This window comes from Chinchilla lanigera, unplaced genomic scaffold (genome assembly GCF_000276665.1).
Source record: "Chinchilla lanigera isolate Chin_1 unplaced genomic scaffold, ChiLan1.0 scaffold00012, whole genome shotgun sequence".
Classification (NCBI taxonomy): Eukaryota; Metazoa; Chordata; class Mammalia; order Rodentia; family Chinchillidae; genus Chinchilla; species Chinchilla lanigera.
This window is the reverse complement of record NW_004955413.1, coordinates 5791745-5815120: the sequence shown is the minus strand read 5'-3', so window position 1 is coordinate 5815120 and position 23376 is coordinate 5791745. Positions and strand designations below refer to the sequence as shown.

General features: G+C 36.1%; 1 protein-coding gene across 1 annotated transcript in view; it reads right to left on the bottom strand.

Moving 5' to 3' along the window:
• LOC102020994 (ovostatin-like) overlaps positions 1-19792 on the bottom strand; it is a 65825-nt gene extending 46033 nt beyond the window's left edge. Inside the window, exons 1-7 of the mRNA XM_005378886.2 lie at positions 19637-19792; positions 18655-18815; positions 17933-18116; positions 17299-17455; positions 8941-8993; positions 1305-1325; positions 627-795 (exon numbers count right to left, since the gene is read on the bottom strand). Coding sequence (XP_005378943.1) covers positions 627-795; positions 1305-1325; positions 8941-8993; positions 17299-17455; positions 17933-18116; positions 18655-18722 — 652 coding nt within the window. The 5' untranslated portion in view covers positions 18723-18815; positions 19637-19792. The remainder of the gene's footprint in view (positions 1-626; positions 796-1304; positions 1326-8940; positions 8994-17298; positions 17456-17932; positions 18117-18654; positions 18816-19636) is intronic.
• Positions 19793-23376: the final 3584 nt, after the last annotated feature.

Genomic DNA, 23376 nt, shown 5'->3' with positions numbered 1-23376 from the left:
TGACATAAATACATTCATACAAAGCAATTATTTCTCCCTTACAAATCATGCAAATTTGCTTATATTTGCTGATAAATAAAATTAGGAGGACACTGATGTGCATCAGAGCTGGATTTTGGAATTGGATAGAAACACACAGATCTGAATTACAAATCTATAACTTCTCAGGTATTGATCATGGAAAGTATGCCTCAAACTCTTCAGTGTAAAATGGGAATAATGATAGCACAACAGGACTTAATTGGGGATTGTATGGAATAATACTAGTAGAGCAACTGCTCATTAACTATTGTTCAATCCCTTTTACTAAAAGTGCTTTGAACTGCAAATATGGCATACAAAGAGTGGAAACACACCACAAGCTATTACATAACTCAATTCCAGACATCGCAAAGAGAAGATAAAATAGATATCTTAGGTTAACAAAGAATTGTGTGATGGTAGTGGACTGATAACTGGAGGCTAAAAATAAGAATAAGTGAAGAATACCAAAAAATAACAGCAGAAAAAGGTGAAGAAAAGACATACATGTATTAATATATTATTTAGTAACTTTGTTCTTACAAAATGGATAGTTCCTAAAGTTTTTCTTATCAGCAGATAAAATTTTCATAGCTGGTAATTACCATATTCTTCTACTGAGAAGGAGTGATATTCTTTCTTTTCAGAGGTCGTCTCCACGGTTATTGTGTACCACCCCAGGATGGGCTCCGGGATTAACCGGAAAGAGAGCTGCAGGATACCTCTCTCAGACTTCTCGTTCACCCACTGTTGTATGCGATTACCGTGTGGATCCTGAGGATGAATGAAATGTATTTTGTTGCATGCTTGATTTTTTGTTGTTGTTCATCATGAAATTTCAGCAAGTAGCTGAAGATTCTAACCTATGGATTCAAAGCACGATTATGTCCTCTGGTTCCTCTTGGAGAACTGATACCTGGGCTTACATCATAACATTCAGTATATTTAGAGTTTTTTTTCCCAAGCATTTCATATGTTAATTTCTCATGTCTTAGGGGTGGGCCATATTTTATACATAAAATAGTAAGAACACGTTCATAGACATTCAATAAGTGAGTTTTAAATTAGATCAAATAATTCTTGCATATGTCAGTATTAATTGGTGGATGCTAATATAATCAAAGGAGAAAAATTAAATTTTTCCACTGGAGAATGGCCACATGAAATAAGTAATTCTGTGACAAGTTGAGTAGACACTTTTTCTCTGCAGTGTCTTCAGATTCTGAAGTTTAGGGACCTGCTCAATAACTGAGAAAAAGTTCTTTAACCAGCAGTTGTCTTACCATAACGGTGATCACTGGATACTGAAATAAAAATAAAAAGTATGTTAGTATGTGAATATAGATGTTAACCATAAGTCTATTACTGAACACAGAAACTCATGCTGATAACTTTGGATGACTAAACACATTAATTTCTGGCTGAAAGTCTAAACATCTGTTGCAAATTTTTCTGCCCAACTCTCAAGATTTTCATTTATTTCTTTTGTATAACATGCACTTTCCAGTCTCAGTAAGAAAACTTGCCCATCAGTCTTGTCCAACAAAGAGAAATACTCTCTAATATTACTATTAATACTCTTACTGACAGATCCTATGGTCAATCTTCATTCTAAGAAATACAATATTTTACCCTTTTGATTGGGCTGTTCCTTGGTTATACTACAAATTTTTGATTTATGGGACATGTATTAATTAATTTTTCTAGCTTTTTTAATGCCATTTTTTGTTTTAAAGAAAGTAGTACAAAAAAAGAAAACCAATAAATACAAACAACACCAAGCGAAGACTTTAAAAATGATACAGGGTTTCAAACCAAATGATAGAGATTAACAGTGGTTGTTGTGTTACATATCGTTATCTTCAACAAAGTTGCTCAGATTACCAGATGTAAGAATAGAATTTTTTTAAATATTTTGACCAATTTTGCATGCTTGTATCTGGTAATCTGAGCAACTTATATGATGACCACAATTTGCAGTAAAACAGCCATTGATGAATTCCTACAGTCCTGCCTAGCGACACTATGTATTGTCTCTAATGTTCTTTTAATTTATTATTTTGTTAATCCCTTTAATGATTTGATCAGTCTTCTATTCTTACATCTGGTAATCTTAGCTTTTTACTATTCCTTATACTCAGCCTTTTCCATACAGTTCAAGTAAGCAGATAGGCCTTTGCCCTAAATACCACACGGAGTCTTCTCTCTTTCCTCTTCCTGTCACCTCTGTGCAGCTTCTCAGTTCCGTCCTGTACACCATTCTTCATCCCTACTCTTTCTAGACTTTACTATGTGCTTACCCTTTCTTCGCACATCTTCTCAGTACCTTCAAACCAGCGAGTTAGGATGGAATACGTGGTCTAGGAATCTCATGTGAGCAGGCTGAGAATTTTTAAAATGGTGACTTCGGGTCCTTTGCCCACTCTACAGGTTATTAAGTGTCCTTATGAAGTGTAATGTCCACACACTGCTAAAATACATGGCTGGAGGATTCCAACACGGAGACCAGAGGAAGAGTAGTGTCAGAGAGGTTCAGAGAGGATACCCTGAAGCTATAGGTACCCTGTAGTAGTAAAGGAGGTTCTTACACCTGTAATTAGAATATTCATTTGGAAGACCATACATGTAGACCTCATCTAATAACTGGATCATTGGAAAGGGGAAATGAAGCCAGTATGGCTGGTCTACACCTCCAGCCCCAGGGCCTGCAGGGAGCAGCCAAATTAAGAGCATTCTAAAACAAAAGCAAATAGGCAGAGGGAGGGAAAAAGTGAATGAGAACTGAAGACTGAGCTCTTAGGTCTGACTCAGTATGTACTAGCCCCTTTGGCACAGCAGCTCTAATCCAAACACTGGGGAATGCTGAGGCCTGGTGCTCACCAGTGCTCACCAAGGCAGCGAGCCCGACCTTGCCCAGAGAGGGGATAACCAGCAAGCAAGGACTGAAACACCCACCTACGCTCCTGCTTGAGTGAAATGCCAATTCCTGTGGTCTCTCCACAACAGCCTCCGCTGTCTCCTGCACATTCTCCACCAGCGCTCACCAACGGCAAGGATGCCCCTCACACACACTGGGTAGGGAGTGGATATAAGAACATGGACTGTAAATTCCAGCAAGGGTGCACTTAAACCCAAGGAATCTGACAACCTCTTGCCTGAGAGTGAATACAATACCCAAAGAAGGCCACCAAAACACTCTTGGAATGAATAACCAATTTCAGTAATGTAGCGGGATACAAAATCAACACACAAAAATCAATAGCATTCTGTACACCAATAATAAAATCAATGAGAAAGAAATGATGAAAACAATACCATTCAGAGTAGCATCAAGAAAAATGAAATTAGGAACTAACCTCACTGAGGACGTGAATACCTCTACAACAAAAAACGACAGCACTCTGAAAAAGGAGATTGAAGAGGACCCCAGAAAATAGAGAGATGTCCCTTGCTCCTGAATAGGAGAAGAAGTATTCTCAAAGCAGCCACACCTCTAAAACTGTTATACAATTTTAATGAAACCCCAAGTACATGCTACACAGATCTAGAGAAAACAATCCTAATATTCATACAGAACCAGAAGAGACCCACAGTAGCAGAAAGCAACCTTGGGCGAGAAGCACAAAGCAGGAAGCATCATATATCTGACTTTGAATTACACTACAAAACAACAGTGATAAAAATGGCCTGGTACTGGAACAAAAACAGACCTGTAGACCAATGGAACAGAAGAGAGGATACAGAAACATCCCCAGACACATTCAAGTATGCAATCAGCAAAGGAACAAAAAACATGCTTTTGAGCAAAGATAGCCTATCCAGCAAGTGTTACAGTGTAAACCAGCTATTTTCAGAAGATTGAAGCAGAATCCGTATTCTGAATATTCAGAATATTCAGAATCCATATTCTTACCATATTTTAATTTAAAACCAAGGGACCAATGATCTAAACATTAAAACAGAAACATCAAACCTACTAGAAGATAAAGTAGGTAAAACACTTGAAGTCATAGGTGTAGGCAAGGATTATCTGAACAGAACTCCAATTGTCTAAGAAATAACAAGAATCAACAAATAAGATTACATCAAATTAAAAAAAAAAACTTCTGAACAGCAAAAGAATCAACTAGTAGGTTGAAGAGACAAACTACAGAATGGGAAAATATTTGCCAGCTATTCCTTAGAGGACTAACATTTAGAATATGTAAGAAATAAAAAAAATAGATCTCCCAAAATAAAAGACCCATTGAAGAGATGGGCAAATGAAAAGGATACAGTTCTCAAAATAAAAAGTACCAATGGCCAACAAACAAGAAAAAAGGTTAACATTTCTGGCCGTTGGAGAAATGAAAATAAAAGTAATGCTAAGATTTCATCTTTTACTAGAAAGAATGGCAATCATCAAGAAATCAAACAAATGCTGCTGTGCCACCAGAGAAAAAGGAACCCTCCTGAACTGTTGGTGAGAATGTACACTAGTATAACCATTATGGTAATCAGTATGGAGATTTCTCAAAGAACTACGTTAGAAATTCCATTTGACCCAGTTATTCTCCTGGTATCTATTTTGCTAAAAGAGCTAAGAGATCATATTATAGCAATACATGCATACCAATATTTATAGCAGCACAATTCATAATAACTAAATCCTAGAAGCAGCCTATGTGCTAACCAACAGATGAATGGATAAAGAAGATGTGCTATCTGTACATAATAGAACACTACTCAAGTATACAGGAGGATAAGTTTGAGGCTTTTGTAGGAAAATGGATACATCTGGAAAATATGTCCAGTGAAATAAATCAGACATACAAACTTAGACACCATATGGTATCTTGCATTTGAGTAAGGCAAAGTACAAAAAAAAAGAGCAAAGTAAAGGGTAATAAAAGGCAAGAAAGGGATCGATCTCTTGGAAGTGGGAAGGGATTGAGGATACTGAGGGAAAAAGGAGCCAGCCAAGGGGAGAAGAAGCCACAAGATTTAACATACGCCATTTCCAGGTACCAACAATGAATACAAACATTACAAGTCATAGCATGAGCTAAGAATAACAGCAATAAAATCAAAGCAGGGAAAGAGATTTAGAGACAGAAGTAGGGAGGTGAGAGGAAGGGGATTAAACAAAGAAACAAGGTACAGGCACCTTTTCCTCAAGATGAAATAAACTTCAGTACTGCCAACATCTATCTACTAATAAAATAAAATAATAGACATAGGAACAGGATTCTTACTATAACCTGTGTGTGGAATTCTTCAAACTAGAAAAATCATACAGAGAATCAAGGGCTCTAACTCTAGATATAAATTCATGAAATGATACGTCCTTGATGAAATACTGTGAGGTTATTGAGGAAAGTTCCTACTGTATTATCAACTAGAGCATTGAGACAGAATTGCTCATCAGATTCCCTCACAGGATGAAGACAAAAATGTGTTTTCTGTAGGTGCCATGATAGGTGGATCATTTGGATCAAATTCCCAAGAGTATTAAAGTTAGAATACTATCCCTTTTGTTAGCTACTTATGATATTTCCAAGATGGCTTTCATTGTGTTCACTAAGTTGGATTTTTATTACTTAATTTGTATGAATTATACTAACCTTGGGCTGCTTCAAATGACTAGAACAAAAGAATTTAGTGAAATTACCATTGTTTTAAACTGCTTGTTTTCTCTGAAATAAGTATTGAAATATAGTTTATTTTGCTCCAACTAATGACTAATGACTCTTTCTGCACTGAATTTTGCTTAGTCAGCCTAGATCCAAGGAAACCAGCCTTTCCTGGATCTCTCTTTTGCACCAAAACTAGCACTTATGAAGACTGCTCTAGTTCTTGCAGTAAGTTGAAGGAAAGATGTGGAATTCCTAATGCAAATGAAACTGCTTGGAAAAAAAGAATGTTTGCATATGCTACAAGGCACTGACTTAGGAAGAGAAAAAAACAATAAACAAATTATAGAAAATGACAGAAAGGAAAGATACAGCACTTGGGCAGAAGAAAATATTCCTATGCTCTGAACCTTGGTCCATCTGATAAAGAAGAGTCCTATCATCTCTATCTTTTGATTATATCATCAAATTTGCTGTGAATTCGTGATCTCTCAGAAGACCAGCCTATCCTGAATCAAATAAATAGATTGGATAATTGCTGAAATAGGGCTAATCTTAGAAATATTGGACTAGAAAGAGATAATCAAATAATCTGTTAACTGCTTACACTACTGGAAATATGACATTAATTTTCATCTTTGCATAAGTGAATGCTGTTTGCTATGTCATAGAATCACCCCTGAAATATTTGCTACAAGTGATATTCTTTCCTGAGACCCATATGTGAAGAAACACTTCATTAATTCTGTTGTGCTCAGGCAAATGGAGTCATTACTATACTCATATTTGGACTTCCTGAAAATAAAAATAATCAAAAATGGTAGGGGAGGGACTAAAAAAAGGAATTATAATTACATGGCAGCCCCCTAAATTCAAGAAGCCCGTGGTCCTTCAGTTCAGAATAATTATTAGACTAGGGGTATAGTGCAGTGGTAGAGTGTGTGCTTCTGTTTCAAGAGTACTTGCTACTTTGCTTAGAGAGAGAAGACCCATTCTTAAAAATAAATGAGCTTCAATCTAGAACCAAAAAGCACAGGAAACACAAGCTACTTCACAGAAGTAATTTAGAATTTAAATTAATAAAAGAATTTTTGGTACTCAAATTAGCTACCCAAATGCTAAAGTTAAGCAGATATTCAGCAAAATTAGTGTGAAGAAAGGAGGTGAGAAGAGGAAGTGCGTTAGAAGAGCTGACGCCTTGCATATGTAAGGACAAGGGTGATTTGGTGGAAGGAAGGAGTAATCAGTACACACAGCCCCGAAAGCTTAATGAACTTCAATGAAACTGCTCGGTTGATAGACTGACATGAGAGATCATAATAGAATTGCTAGTTCTAACATGTTTGCTTCTGAACTACATGAAAAGTAGGTCAGGTATCTTGTTGCAGAAAGTTTTGACTCTCCTTAGCCACAATTCACTGTCTTATGATCATTCTTTAACAGCGCCCTTTTTAAAACTGGACTGCTGCCTCCTGCTGTGACACTATTTCAGAGGATCTCCATCTCCTTGCTATTTAGTCACTCCCCCAAGTGCAGGTCAGCAACTGAGAAGGAACTCCTCCATATTTCTCTGAGAAACAGTCATTTTCTATAAAAGTTAACAACACTTTCCCCCTTTTAGTAGCTTGGTGCAAATAAGAATTAAAATGTGTTATGCACATGGACTAAACCTCACAGTGGATGTAATTATTATGCACTGCAAATACTTACTAATAAAAATTAAAAGAAGAAATGAAAAGAGGCCCTGGATCACCACTCTCTTCACTGCCCTCCCCTGTTCTGTACCCAAAGCGCTCTGTTATGACAAATTCAGATGCCTTCACAACATGACATGAAGCCTCCTCCCCAGCTTTTTCACCAGCACGCCTTGCAACAGAGGTTTCAGCGAAGCGAGACCCTTACATTTCGGTGTTCCTTAAATCTCCTTCATCCTCGCCCTATGAGTCTTCACTAACATTTTCCTCCCCTTGCAGTAATCTCTTCCCTTCTCTAAATGGAGCATTGGGTTATCTTTATTTTCTAAGAATCTCCTAGTTTCATCTCTCCACGGCACCTATAGCAGGCATGGCCAATGCAGCACGCTTACATCGCTCTCGCTAGTTCTTGATACCTGGTCCCGTTTTGCTGTGCTCTGCTCCGAAGAGCTTTCAGCAGCAAACTTCTTGAGAGGCAGGTCCTCGGGCTTGACAAGTTCAAGGTCAGGAGAGAGGGGCTACTTGTACCTTGAAGGTTGCCCATAAGCAACAGCTGCCTGGCAGTTGAGTATGAAAGACTAATTTCTTTTTCTGAAAGTGCAGCAAACTCTGAACTGTCACTTGTTCTGGAGCTCCCTGCTCATCGGGGTGACTACTTAACTTTGAAATCAGCTGTGCTCAGTTTGACTTTTTCTCGCATCTGCTCTACCCCTGCCCCCGTTTGCTGGTTCTTTCTGCAACACTTTATTGAGAATTCACTTGTTCATTTTTTTCTGGCTCAGAATCTCATTCTGGGGAAGTTGACGCAACATAATACATCTCTTTGGCAGCAGCCATAATGTTTTCATTCACTTATTGTTAGCTCACTCATGTTATAAAATATTCACTCTGTATAGTAGCTTACCATTCTCTCAATACACAATTTGTTCATCCTATAATTATCAGAGCTTACTATCTGACATGTTATATTCTTCTAGATGTCAAAGACAGAGTGATATAGTCTGCATATACTTTTTTTGGTTTGTTTTGAGGCAGGCTCTCATCATGTATGCAGGCTAGCCTTGATCTCATTTATGTAGCCCAGGCTGGCCTCAAACTCATGTTAATCTCCTGCCTCAGCCTTCTGGGTGCTGGGATTATAGGCATGTACCACCGCACCTGGCTCTGCATACACTTAAGATTGAACCCCCATGTTCTGCACTGAGCTACCTCCCCAAGCTCCTGCTTATATTTTTTTGTGTCACTTTCATTTTGCTAATTTATTTTCTTTCCCAACTACCTCTCTTCTAAAAATCATGTTGAGGCTAGGAGGAGTACCTTTTCTGTCTTTCAATCAGTTGTTCTCATACAGTGCTTTCTAATGGTAGAAGTACAGTAAATTGCTATTATTTGTAATTGGAAAACACCTTTCATTCTGTTTGCTAAATATAGAGAGAAAGAGGATGAAGAAGGAAATAAAAAGTCTGAGTCTAAGTGAGGAACACAAGGGCTTCTATACTAACAGGAACATAGCCCATACTTTAGACTGGTCTGTCTCATTTGCAGAGATTAACTGTATGCTGTGAGGAGCAAAGCAGTGCTTGATAACGTAGGTATTTCCAGCTGTAACTTACCACTTCTTCAACAGGTTTCAAATCATCATCCATAGACACAATCCGAAACAACACTGGAGAAGGAAATAGACATGGTGTAAGGACATATTTATCTTTGGTCACAACAGCTTTCTTACTAAATGGATTAACCCAGGCAAATCAGAAGACAGCTTATTGCAATCGGTGACAGTAATGGCACACATATCGTGTATAATCCATAGATGCAGTGGTTACTGTAACAGGCGGGTTAGGCTGCTGAGAAAATATTCATGGCAAGAACTTCTTGCCATGGTTTTACTTGATTTGCACTTTTGCCTCCTACAGATCACCAAAAAATGTGTCCAAGGCGACGTAATCACTTCATTAAAGGAGGAACAGATGGGGAAACGGGGGAGGTAAATTAGTTCTTAAAACAATTCACCATAGAGATTTTGTGCGTACTTCGTTCAATGTGTCTTTTCTTTGCTCATCAACCACAGCTCCTGCTTCCTAATCTTTCACTGTCGGCACCTGCAGTCATCCATACCTTCACGTTCACACTATTTTCCAGCTATGTCCTTACCTCCATGTCAATTCTCAGCCTGGTGGCTTTTGTCAAGTCCCTGTAACTGTCCTGTCAGAAAAATTCATTTTCTTGTAAAGACGTTTCCCTGTGTCCCTATTTTTCTGAGCTTTCTCTCCATCTCTACTGTGCTCTGGGTCCCTCTAGTGGTGACTGTGTACATCTTAACGACTCAAAAAGGAGTAGACGACTTCCTGACATCACAACTATCGTCAACATCTTTGCACTTTCATTGAAATACATTTTGATTTAGATGTCATGGGCTCCCAAAAACCTATGCAACAAGTTGTCTTAATTATATTATATATGGAATTTCACTGAGCTATTGGTGTTATTTTCCACCAGTTAAAGATGTCATGAGCCATTTTCACATGCTCCATGCTACAGGGTGCTTTAGCTTTCCTTTAAAAGAGAATAAAAATTCTTAAAAGTTGTCATCATACCACAATTACTACACTTTGGGGGGAAAAGCCGCTCACTGGTGGTAATACTCTGTCACCATCCATGTACATATATTGCCAGCCCTTTATGTCTGCTTTTTAGAATACCTCAGTGTTCAACTTTGTTAATCTCACTGTTCCAGACCATCCATACCCTCCTAGCTTCCATTTATTTATTCATATGTTAATTTTAAAAAATCTTTATTGATAATCCATTTTCTCATTCTACTTATATGTGCCTGTGTGATGTCAAATAGTAAAAATAAAATAGAAGCATGGCTTCAGAATATCTCGAGACAGTCAAAAGATTGTTTGAGAAATCTTGATCTCAACCAAAATCTCATGGTTTTCAAGATGCTCTTTACATTAGTTAACCCAGAGTCACGTCTCCAACCCTTCATCCTACCTAAGGAGTCACAAGTACTTACTCCTATTTGACAAGACTGACTAAATGTTTAAAAAACAACTCACACCTAGTGTTCCTAAAAGTGAACTCTTCAATGCTCCTTCAAGCTTATTGATGTCTTACTAGTTCCCATTTTATTAGTTTATATTTTTTCACTACATATGTTCAAGTCAGAGACACTGTACTCCTAATCTTTCACCTTTTTGTACCTTGAAAATCCTGCACTTGCTAATTTTCTTGCTCAGAGTAACTTTCCCCACCCGTGCTGTTCACATTCACTTCATCCACATCTCTGCTTAGTTATCTTGAGACATTATTTCCCTCCATCCTAATCTACCCACTCTTCTAGTTCGGCCATTTACAAATTGATTTCTCCTTTGCTCCAATTCATAATCCTCTTTTATTTGATCTCCTGCAGCAGTTTCCTCCTGGATCTATGCCACTGCTGTTGCCTTGACCTAGTTAATCCTATGATCAGCAGATGGAGGATTAAACTTGATCTTGTTTTTTCTTTGATGACAACTTCCCATTGCACAAGGCAGTATCTGAATAACTTGGTAACTAACACATTATTTTCTGACCATCCCTGCAGCCTCCTACCCAGCCACTCCTGGAGGTACTACCTAACCTGACAGAACGTGTCTCTGCATAGTCGCTCCACTCCTCCATTTTCACCTCTTTCATGGCTATTGCTGTGATAACGTCTTCTCTTTTCTACCTGTATGAGGGAGAGTTTTCTTTGTTATCTTACCATTGAATATTTGGAAGCCCCTGCTTTAATTTGTCAAAACACAAGTGGAATCTGTTTTGTTGAATGCAATGTATTTTTTTACTAAGTCAGTTACCGTTTTACTCTGAATGTATTTCCATGTATCTCTATCTGCATCCTGTCCTGTCACACCACTATTGTATCATGCTTGTCTGTGTCCCTATACAACAGTTAGCATAACACATTTATAAATAGTTTTATGTCAGTCTTCCTGATCTGTTTCTTGCTTACGAATTTTGTACTGCTCATTACCTTTATATTGTTACAGTAAATCAGGTTACCTAGCGCATAGCAGGTTTGTTATTTGAACTGATGTCTTTCAGGCATATTAAAATGTAAAATTCCCTCAGATTTTTTTTACCACAATATTATCCATTGTTTATTTGTAGGAAAATTTATTTCTTATAATGTTAACTGATATTTCAATTTTACCATCCATAGTTTAATGTAAAATAACACATGCTTATTAAAAAATTAAGAACTATCCCCAGTACATAAATAAGTTAAAAAATACTAACCAAAAATACTTGTGTGTTTTGTTTGTATATTCTCCATGTAGAATCTCCTTAACTACATCTTGCTTGTTTTTAAAAATTGACATGGACTATAAAATACATGTTTTAGAATGATGTCCATCCCAGGATGCATTTATGATATTTATAATATTAGATCACATATAGGTAAGTTTATTAACATCTTCTTTTATAAGGACACTCTCTTTATTATGAGCTATATGTTCTTGAAGTTTTCCATCTAAAATTTAACTTTTTCAGGAGCTATTAGGTTAAGAAAATGTGTGCATTTCTCGGTACTATTCAAAATCTTTTCTCCATCTAGTTATAGCATAAATAACTTGTAATACACAGCTTTTTTTTCTTTAAAATTGTGAAAACTATGACCATAAAAATTTCTTGAGCTATGTTCACTAGCTACCATATGCACATCAAAATTTTCAAAATAAATTTTCTCATATTCTTTCAAAGTCATGTAATATAATTATTTTTAGATACTAGGATTATGGATGATTTGTCTTATTCTTTATTTTCAAGATCAACTTTAATCCTATTTTTATACTTATCACAGACGTCTTTGAGGACAGGCATGCAGCTCACACCCCTCTCATTTGAATCCAGCTTTGCCTGCTCCCCACACCCCCACAAAGGGGTGAACTCCTAACACCCCATCAGCTCTGTGTGGTTTTGCATTCTGGCCTGGTCACCTGGATGGTTGACCCAAACAGGGCAAAGCCATAGGATTTAAGTGCACATAACTCACATTTACTTTTAGTAAACTAACTGCCAAAATCACACTAAATTGTCAAATAGGAAAATAATTTCTTTCTTCATAGAGTAATAATGGTTGCCAATGGGAACACAAGAATTTCACGAGTGTCTTTCCTAGACAATGGGAGTACTCATGTTTTCTCTGGACTAGAAGTAAATTAAAATAATTCCTCCTCAACTCTATTTCAGGAGCTTAAAACATCTTTCAGATTTTTGGTGAAATTTTTTCCTCTAATCAAATATCTTCATAAACTGGTATATGAATATATATTTTTATTACAGAAACTAAAAATTAATTCTAAATTTTAATGGCAATATCTTATTTTTCTAAGTCTTTTGTTTTTGCAGAGTAGATGCTTTAAACAAATATAATGATGCACTTACTAGAGAATTTCAGGGAATAAGAAGTTCATGTTGATTATTTTCAGGGAAGACCTTGCAATCTGAAATCCTACTAGATGAAACCGATTCAAATTTCTTGAGGACTGCTCTATCATTGCCTATGAAAGAGCAAATGAGGTGGCGATCCTAACCTTCTTTCTGATCTCTGTGTTGCACTGCTTTTCTTTGCTATCACACAAATTTGGACAGAAGTGCTTATAACACTCAGAAAGATCCTGTCAAATAAATATCTAATTTTCAGCCAAGCAAATCACTTTGGTCAAAGACTTCACGAATGGCACAGTAAGATACTTCTATGCATGGTATGTTAAATGAGAAGCTAGAAAACACATGACGAAGTGCATCTAGATGATTTGTGACTCTTTTCTTGAGTTGCAAAGAATTTAATTTACTTTAACTTAGCCGTGAACAGCGTCTTGTAAGATTTCTAGCCTGCACTGATGTCGTTTTACCTGTCACTGTTCAGAAGTGAGAAAGAAGCGGTCCATAGGCATGAAGATGGTGTCAAGGAAGCTTTAGCAAAGCAAATACGCACTGTGGTTTTAGCATGTCACAGAATCACAATACGTTTTCATAAAGAAGAAGAGGAGAAGAGCAGGAAGAAGGAGAAAAGGAACAGTGGAGAAAGAAGAAGGAGATGATAATGGAGAAGGATGAGGAGGAGAGAAAGGACAAAGAACAGAAGAACAAGTGGCATTAAGTCAGGCTTGGTGGTGCATTCCTTCAGTCCCAGCCTTCTGGGAAGTCGAGGCAGAGGGCTGCCCCAGATTGGGTATTTTAGCAAGACCTTGTCACAAATAAAAAATGAAAAAGCCCCGAGGATGCAACTCAGTGTGAAGGCCCTGAGTTCAATAACTAGTACACCCATCTCCCCGAGTGCACAGTGCTAGGTAAAGTCTCAATCACTGCAATTACATCTCAGACAAAAATGATCAATTTCTTGAGAAATGAGCCCTCCTCAGTTGTGTACATCTCATCACTTATTTCTGCACTCCATTGTTTCCCTTTGGTTGCACATAGGTCCTTCACTAGAAAGTGGATGGATAAGAAAAAGAAGGAAACATTGCTTTCAACTAAGAATTATATTTCTGTGCATTTGGAGTAAATAGTACCATCCTTCCAAGCCCTGTCCTCTCCAGGTCTTCTCAGCAGGAATCCTGGGAATTCCTTGGGATTCGCTTGGGTTAGCCATATAGACTCCTTCTCTTCCTGAGCACAGATGTGTTCCTACTCTTTGCTTACCAGGTCCTGGGTCTACACAAAGTTTAGAAACCGAGGCACCCCTCGGACTTGTTTCATGCTCCCGTTTCTCTGTGGTGCCCCAGTACTACTCTGAACGAGCGCTTTTTCACGACCCTGAAGTGAAGGGAAGAGGAAATGGCAGGGCGAGAGCAGAAGAGTGTGGCACGGACGTGCACCTACAGCACAGTTTCTGTTACTGCAGCAAGTAGTTCTCCCCTCCCTCAGTTCGGCGTTCTTCAAAATCACAGTACTGCTGATGTCCGAACAAGCTGCGATCTTAATCATCTAAAACTCACTCAAAACTGCCTCACCGGCCAAGCCTTAACCCGCGAGTCAGTGCACAAAACATCTTCCCTCCAACTGTATATTAGAGCTTTTCAAAGTGTGCCTACCCGTGACAATTATTTTTAGAAGACAGATTTTAAAGTCACTTTTCCCTCACAGTAATATAAACTTTTAACAAGCTTTCCAAGCAGTTTTCCTCACTGAAGCTTGAGAATCACTGAAACTTCTCAGATCTTTGTGCTAGGAGATGGAAACAATTAGACAGAAATAAATATAAAACATACATGAGACACATGTTGGGGGTGTCTCCATCTGTTTAAAAATATATTCAGATTTGTGTTACATGAGTATACCAGGAAGGTATTTAGAGAAGGAGAAGTATATTCTGGGGACAGTAATTAACATGGCCCTGCAGCTGGCCGGCCATTTCTACCTGTAAATCCTGCATTCTCAGGTTCAACTAACAGCAGAACAAAAATATTCACAAATGAAAATATTGAGTCAGTGCTGAGGAAGTACAGACTTTTTTGTTAGCATTCCCTGAACAAGACAGTAAATTAACTGCATAGCTTTTACAGAATATTAGGATTATAAGTGATCTAGGGAATTTTACATGCCTATATCTGGAAATCTGAACAATGACTTTAAAGGTAACAATACGCAATATAACAACCATTGTTAAATTCCTATCATCTGAGCATTTTTGAAATTCTGTATCACTTCTAATTTTTTAAGTTTTTATTCCCTTTATAATAAAAAAAATAACTAAATGCTAAAATAATAAAAAAAAGTGTATGGGAGAATGTGCATAGGTCTTTGCAAACACTGGGCCATTTCATTCAAGAGACTTGAGCGTGCACACATTTTGGTGCCAGCAGCAGTCCTGAAACCAATCTCCCGCAGACACTGAGGGAAACTGATATTTTTCCTGGTGTTGTTGGTTTTCAGTGTTGGGAATAGAATTCAGGGCCTCTTGTGTGCTAGGCAAATGCTCTCCGCTTGAGTTACACGTCCAGCCCTTTTAACACGCATTTGAGAAAGCCAGAGTAGTTTGAAGAAGATATGTGCCTATTAAAATATTTTCAGCTTAAATTGAGAAATATGTTTTTAAGGTGATGAAAAAATTTTAAGTGAATGCTTCATTAAAGAAGAAATATATTTCTAAACTGGCATGAGAATAGTTTAGTACTGTGATTCATTAAACTTCAAATGTGTGCATGTAAGGGATTTTTCCATGATTTATATAAAAATAAAATATGTCACCATATGTTCTTTTGCACGTAAGTTTAAATCTCAATTTATCAGTCAATATGACATCATTATTTTTCATACATTCCTAGGAATATGTGAATATAGTGAAAGGTTGACTGAAAAATTTGCTCATGTCGCATTTCAAAAAAATAATACTTTTTGTTTTGTTCATTTTGGTTTTCAGCAGTAGTCTATCTGAATAGTAGAAATACAGAAAGCCATTTCATATGATTTTTTTGTGTAAAACTTTCCTCTTTGTTTTCATGCCCATTCTTGTCCAAGTACATTGCACGTCTCATCAGTAGTATTGTAAAGAGCTACTACTAGTGACAGAAGCAGCCTTTGTACTTTCACAGTACCCACAGATGACTCAGAGCAATCTTCAGATGCTTCCATCATGGTCTGATTCGCAGATCTACAGAGACTCTTCATAATTGCTTAATTGCCTGAACGCCTCTTCAGCCCCAGCATGTGGGGATTTCCTTGAATTCTTTTATTCATTCCAACCTGTTTTTCTACTTTCCATGCATTTTCTCCACCCCAAAAAGTTCATTAAACACTGAGGTACAATTTATCAGTGAATTTTACCTCTGTGCTTTCTCATATGTCATTTCCTTCATCAGAAAGATCTCTCTTTCGACTGTTATAATTTATGTTCATTAACTCTTTCCAAATACAGGAGACTGAGGCTTTTCAACTTAACTAAAAATCACACAACCCAAATTCCCACCAACTGAAGAATGGATAAAAAAATTGTGGTATTTTTATATTATAGAATGTTACTCAGGTGTAAAGAAAGATAAGCTCGAGGCTTTTATAGGTAGATGGATGCAGCTAGCGACCATGCTCATAAGTAAAATAAATCAGACCCTCATGTGTAAACATCATATTGTCTCCCTGATCTAAGAACCTGAAAGAATAAGTAAAATCTGAAAGGCACAATAGATATTGTGAAAGGGAAAGAAACTGCTCAAAGGGAAAGAACAACTGGGATTAGGGAAAAGAGACAAGAAAGAAAGAAGGAAAAATCTCTCTCTCTGTGTGTGTGTGTGTATATATATATATATATATATATATATACATACACATACACAAGATAGCTAAGACAATTGTACTACTAATTTCAGTTGCTTTATTGAAAGGAATATTTCACGTTTGTTTGATCAATTTTACATAGCTGTATTTGTCTGAGTAACAAATTTGAAGATAATGATATGTAATACAACCACCATTGTTAATTTCCTGTCCCTTTGTTTGAAATTCTGCATCGTTTTTATCATTTTTATGTTGTTTTGTTTATGTCTTTGTGTTTATTAATTTGTTCTTTTCTCTTTAAAATAAAAAAAAATCACACACTGTTTATTCTATCACTGGGAAGTTCTTTAGCCATTAGGTGTATCTCTTGATATACTATTGACATGCATTGCCATTGTTTTATATTTAATTCAGTGACAAGCTCCTAAATTTGTATAAAGTAAAATTTCATGATTCCCCAGAATAATATGGATATCATTCAAATATTAAGGAGTTCTTCAAAACTACAGTTTTTGAGGCTTCCCGCATAGTTTAGGAAATGAAATCCCTAGCATGCATATGATATACACTTCTATCTTGTATTTTTGAAGCGAGGTTCCCAGTCTATTTTGATATAATAAAAGACTGTAATAATACTGTATAGCATCTATTTAAAAATCCTATAAAAGATGTTAGTTGAGAATAAAAATTGTAGGTATACATACCATCCTGTGCAGGCTTATAGATGGATTTATCTGTCTGTACAAAGACCATATTTTCCTTGCGCCTGATTGCCACAGATCTTCTCTCTTCTAGCAGGACAGTGGCTCCTTTAGCCAAGAATGTGATGAAAGCCAGTGGGTCTGAGCTGGCCTGAGGAACCTGGGTGCAACAAGATATTTTATGAGGTTGTTGTTATTGCAAGAAATCTCTGTCACTGCTGCTGCGTGGGTAGTCCTGAAAGTTTGAGTTCATAACTTGTCCTCTGTAGCTCTTGTATCACCAGCCTTGTTCATTCCTCTTGTCCTGTCATTTTTATCTTATCTCATTTAACTAATTAAAATGTGTTGTTCTTTGTGATCTTTCTTAAAACTTCCCTTCACTGGACCAGGGTTTTGCTTTTTATAGACCTTATTCTCTTAAGCTAATTTCTGTCAAAAAATCAAAAGTTTTGAATCTTCTTCCTCCCACAATTTAAGTGTGCTTACATCATTTCAAAGCAAAGACTGTACTTTAAAAATTATGATAACATTATTCACATTGTCAGATTGTTTCTCTGTTCCTAGGAAGTCAGTTATGTGGGTGGCTTTCCTGTCCCTGCAGGATTCTTTTCTAAAGTAAGTAGAGTAAAAAATTTACCTCAAAATTGGTACACTTGAAGAAATTTTCTCCTGTAACATCCTCTTCAAATATTTTGGTCAAGACCTCACCATAGTTGAGGGAGACAGTCAGAACAACAGATTCGGTCAGATTGGAAAGCTGGGCACAAACTTTATCCATAGAGCTTTCTTGCAGAACAGAAGGGACCAGCAGAACATACTGCCTACAGAGTTTAATTAGAAGCATTAGAACTGAAGTTGTTAAAGGAAGGATTAGCTCATTATCAATTATTTTGTTAGCCAAAAAGTTTGTGAATTTAAGAAATGCATTATTTCCTAATGTTAGAAATGCATCAAAAGACTAAATCTTAAGACTTCACTATTACTTTATGAACTGAACTTTGTAGACAATACAGAATATTCCACTTACAAAGAAGCATATTTCTATAATGCTTTTGCCTCTTAACTACTTAGTATGCACATCCAATTTCATATTTTCCTACTATCCATGTTCATTCTCCAGTAGAAGCCTCATGCATTTTACCTGAACATAAGTGTACAGCACAGTTCTAACTCTTAATCAGTATTTTGTTGTCATCCAAATTCAAACTAAGTCTTACAAACAGATATTTTAGATCACACTGTGCAATAATAATATTATTTAAATTACTACTTAAATATTATTTAAAGTCATTACAGTAAAAGTGTAATAATTTCTATTTTATTCCAGCTATAGTAACACAACTTTATGCAATCACTTACACATTTGGAGACTGAGAAAGAGACAGATGAAAAATAAAACACGCAAGAAGTGATCGCATCCACATCATGGTCCAAATAGATGAAGAAGTCAGCTGAAAGACTCTGCTCACTAGACTGATGTAGAGAGGTCAGTGTGCAGGGAGTTCAGACATTCTTCCTGGCTAGAAAAACCAGCAGTGGAGCTATATATCCACGCAGGTGATTTTGCAATCACTTCCTGAATAGTTCATAAAGTGCCATATGCATAACCTAATTGGTTGCGTGCTTTGAATTTTAGTTCCTCCCAGTACTCCTGTCTACTGCCTGCTAATAGGTGTGTCACTGAGTGTCATCATCTCATTTACAAAAATGTCTTCAGTCTGTACTTCCTAGACTTAGCACATGACGTGTACAAGGGAATCCTTCAAGCATGAACTAAATCTCATTTCCTTAAATTCAATAAATTGCCCATGAATCAGTGCATTACTAAGCCATTATTTTGTGGGTTAGAACTAAACCCATGTTGAAAATGCAGTATATATTTCTGATTGATAGCAGTTTCACATAGTTATTGTAATGAAATCAGTTCAAATAGAAAAAGCCTTAAGGAAACTTAGACTGAAAAAAATTAAAATATCATCAAGTATTTTTTACTAATTGTTGATGTTGTGCTTCCCATATATTATACATAATATAATTTTGCATGGCAAATAAATAATTTCAATTCTAAATGAAGAGGAAATCATTCTCCTCAAAATTTTAGTGTAATTATAAAAAGAATAACTAACAATATTTTATTATTGGTATACATCTACTGCTGTGTTTAAGATCAGTATATCTTTACTGCTATGCTTATGAATATGAAACTTTTTCTTATTCCAAAAAGTTCACAAAAGTAACAAAGTATCCAATAAAGTAGCTCTTACTAATTTATTTGCAAAGATAAATTATCATATTAAAGATACAATTAGAGTGTTACCTTGTCACAGTTATAGAAACTCACCTTTGGAAATATAAGGCAAGTTGGTTCCCAATGGTTCTTAGAAAGAATTCAGCAAAATATTCTTTTGTCACCTTTGTCTCCTCCTGATTCAGTGTCCATTACATTGCCAAAAATGTACATCTTGTTCTTTCTTAACAGACACCAGCATAGTAGTGGGACACCTTACAGTAGAATCTGAAGAAGACTTTTGGGAGTTAACGACATTGCCTCAACTTTTACAATTAGGGAACCTTCTTAAGCTGCATCTGGTCAGCTTCCCTAAGGGCTCAATACCTACTGTGGAAAGGTATCTTAGCAAGAAGGTTTACTGAAATATTATTTCTATTTTCTTTTCTTTCCCTTTCCAAAATTCTTGCCTAGTATTTTGAGTTCATCTTTAGTTTTGACTAAATAAATAACCATTAGAAAGACAATCTCATGATTGCTGTATTTCCTTAGGTATCACACAGTAATCTATTATGCTGGGCTTTTAATATTAGCCTTTTACTAAAAAAGCAGAGCATTTGCTTTACAGTGATATACACTAATTCTTTTTATTTTTATTCTAGAAGGTAAACTACTTATATCTTGTCTTCTTTAAAAACTTTTATGGTCCAGTGTTACCTATAAAATAAATCCCAACTCTTTAGCAAATTTCTTCTTAAGAAAGTTATTTATATTTTTCACCACCACTTGTTCTCAACACTGCTATCTTCGATGAAAACACTGCAGTTTCGTATGCCTTCCATACTCTTCCGTCTCTTTCTCTACACTATGTGTCTATGATCATTCTCTGTATGACTGCTGTACAGGAAGGGACCAGGCATCTGTCTTTTCCTCATTCTTTGTGATTCAGTTAAATATTTCATAACTCCCAAGATGGAATTGGATGTGGCTGTCCTAAGTTCCCATTGCCCTGCTGCATATCTCTGTGGAAATGTCATAAAATGCTTACTTTTCTGTAATATCTGCCACTTGCTTATGAGAATTGCAAAAGCACAGCTTGAGAGTTTTATTCATCATTGGCTTTCCAGTGGCTGGAATATTAATCGATCTTTGAAGTAAGCACTCTGGGCTCCCAGACTTTTTAAGCAAATCCATTTACTGGGGTACCCTCTTCCATCCAGGAGAAGTATCCAAAAACATTCTAGCTTTTGGATGCTGAAAGAAAATTTTTATTCTGCTAGATTCTTCCTGTTGTTAATTTCAGACAATTAGAAAGAAAGTCGATCAGCTAGGGTATGGCCAAGTTGTGAAGTGTTTGCTTGTATTTACTTCTTACTGTGTTTTTTCCTAACTCTTTCAAAAAGACACCCTGGTACTGCGGACTTCTTCACCTGCAAGGTTTTGATCACGTCAGGACAAAACTGGCCCCACTCGCTTAACTAAGACTATGGACTTTATGTTTTCAATTGACTGCTTCTTCTTGACATTCCAGATGGCAAAATATCGCAGATCTGATGAATATTTACGTTACTCTTTCTGAAAAAGCAACACTAAAACCTACAGTCTAATAATGATTTCATTGCTTTTAGTTATAAAACTGTATTTAAAGTGTGAACCTTAAGTGGTTACCTAATATTTGAAGTCCATAGTCAGGCATATGCTTACATATAGCATATCTTTATTAATTGAAATGCAGAATAGAAATCTTATCAGTATTGGGGGCATCTGGAGGTTATGTTTGTTAAATCCTTATTAATTAAGTATAATTTGGAAGTCCAAGTCTAACATAAATAAGTTAGAAAGTTGGAAAGTTAGTGTAAGAAGATTTTTAAAAATTGGTACAAAAACTGACATTTACTGAGAAGGGGGAACTTACAGAACATTTCTCTTTTATAAGACTTATTGAATTTATACACATAGACTATGATATATCTGATTTGATGGAGGAAATCATAATTGTTACATATATATTCCCCTGGAAAAGAAATGTGTTTCTGTGCTGAGTTAACCACATTGACTGGCCCACATGAATATTCTTAGATTGCTAGTCACCACTGAAAAATCCATATATATATATTTAAATCTGGGGCTCATGCTAGAATTATGGTTTGCTTTTTCTTTCTATACACTTGTAATATTTATTCAATGATTTTCTTAATATTATTCACATTTGTCTCCTTTTTCTTTTCTTTTTTTTTTGGTATTGGGAATCTAACTTAGGATCATGTGGCTGCCAGGTACGTACTGTGCCACTGAGCTATATGCCGGGGCCACTTGCCCTCTTTTTACAACTAAGTTTTACCTGACTGAAACTATGATTCCTTATCTTTTGACACATCCCTTTCGATTGCCAAAGTAAATTTTGCGTCGTAGACATTGTCTACATGGAGATGTTTGTTGATATAGATATATAAGTCTCTAATACATTGTTTAAATTGGAAAAAAGTCATAATCATTTAAATGTGAAATGGAAAGAAAAAGACATACACATATGTGAACATAGATATGCACAAGTTTTTTAGAATCAATCCAATGAATAGGGTGCAATTTGCATAGAGAATTCAGCATGGTTTTTTCTTATTACCAGGCCACTAAATGGGGAAAACCCCTTGTACTGTGAGAAAAATTTACTGTATCCAAGAAAGGGATGATGTCATCAACAAAAAGGGTGTGGAGAAAATAATAATGTGCGTTGTGTGCCTGGAAAACTGATCACATTGCTTTTAGGATATGGGAATTTCCCTATTTCTACTCATATAGACATCCATTTCCCTATTCTTAAAGCAGAGCTATATTTTATCAAGCTTATGAAAATTAAGGTTAGAATAAGGCCAGTTTTTAGAGTTTCTGCCCAAAAACGAGTTCCAAACAAAATCTAAGTCAATATTACTAATTTAAAGATTACTGTTCTACTCCAGAATGAGTTTAAGGTGACTTGTATTCTTTTTTAAAGAGCAGAAATTTTCTTTATGAAACACAAAATGAGCTCAGTAATTGTCAAAATAAAATATTTGCCCCTAGCATCTCTGTGAATATTGTTATTGAAATAATGTGAATATTGCAATGATATTATTACAGTAATACATACTGAAAGCTTTATTTCCAGTGGATAGTCATATATTTAAATAAGAAAATACTTTTATCTAGATACTTTTGTATATAATCCAATAAAGTAGAAGTATATTTTTTTATTTTAAAGAGAATAGTAGAAAAAAGATTGACAGCAAAATACAAACAAAACAAAGCAAGAACATTAAAAATGATATGGGGTTTTAAACCAAATGATAGGGATTAACAGTGGCTGTTATGTTACATATTGTTATCTCCAACAAAGTTGCTCAGATTACCAGATGTAAGAATGGAAGATTGATCAAACCATTAAAATTTTAAGAAGTAAATAAATAAAGTTGGTGAGTGATGCCCACCTGTACTCACAGCACTCCAGAGGATCAATATGAATTCAAGGCCAAGCTGGACTGCGCAGTGAGGCCTTGTCTCCAAAACAAAATTAAACCAAACAACACCTTAAATAAGTAATATATTCCCATGAAAATAAATGATCATAAAGAATAAATTATGCTTCCAATACTAGTGAAAGTATATTTTTCATTCCAAAGTTCATTTTGAAGTATAGCTTCTCATTGTCCAACATCCTTCCCACCCTTCCAAACTCACTTTTTGGAAAGTATGGCTCCTGAGGTGGTATTCATCATTTTAAGTATTAAGAAAATACACAACTTCTGGGAAGGACTCTAAGTATTTTGCAAATTTTGGCTGCCAACACTGCATGATATTCACTGTCTCTTTTTACCAAG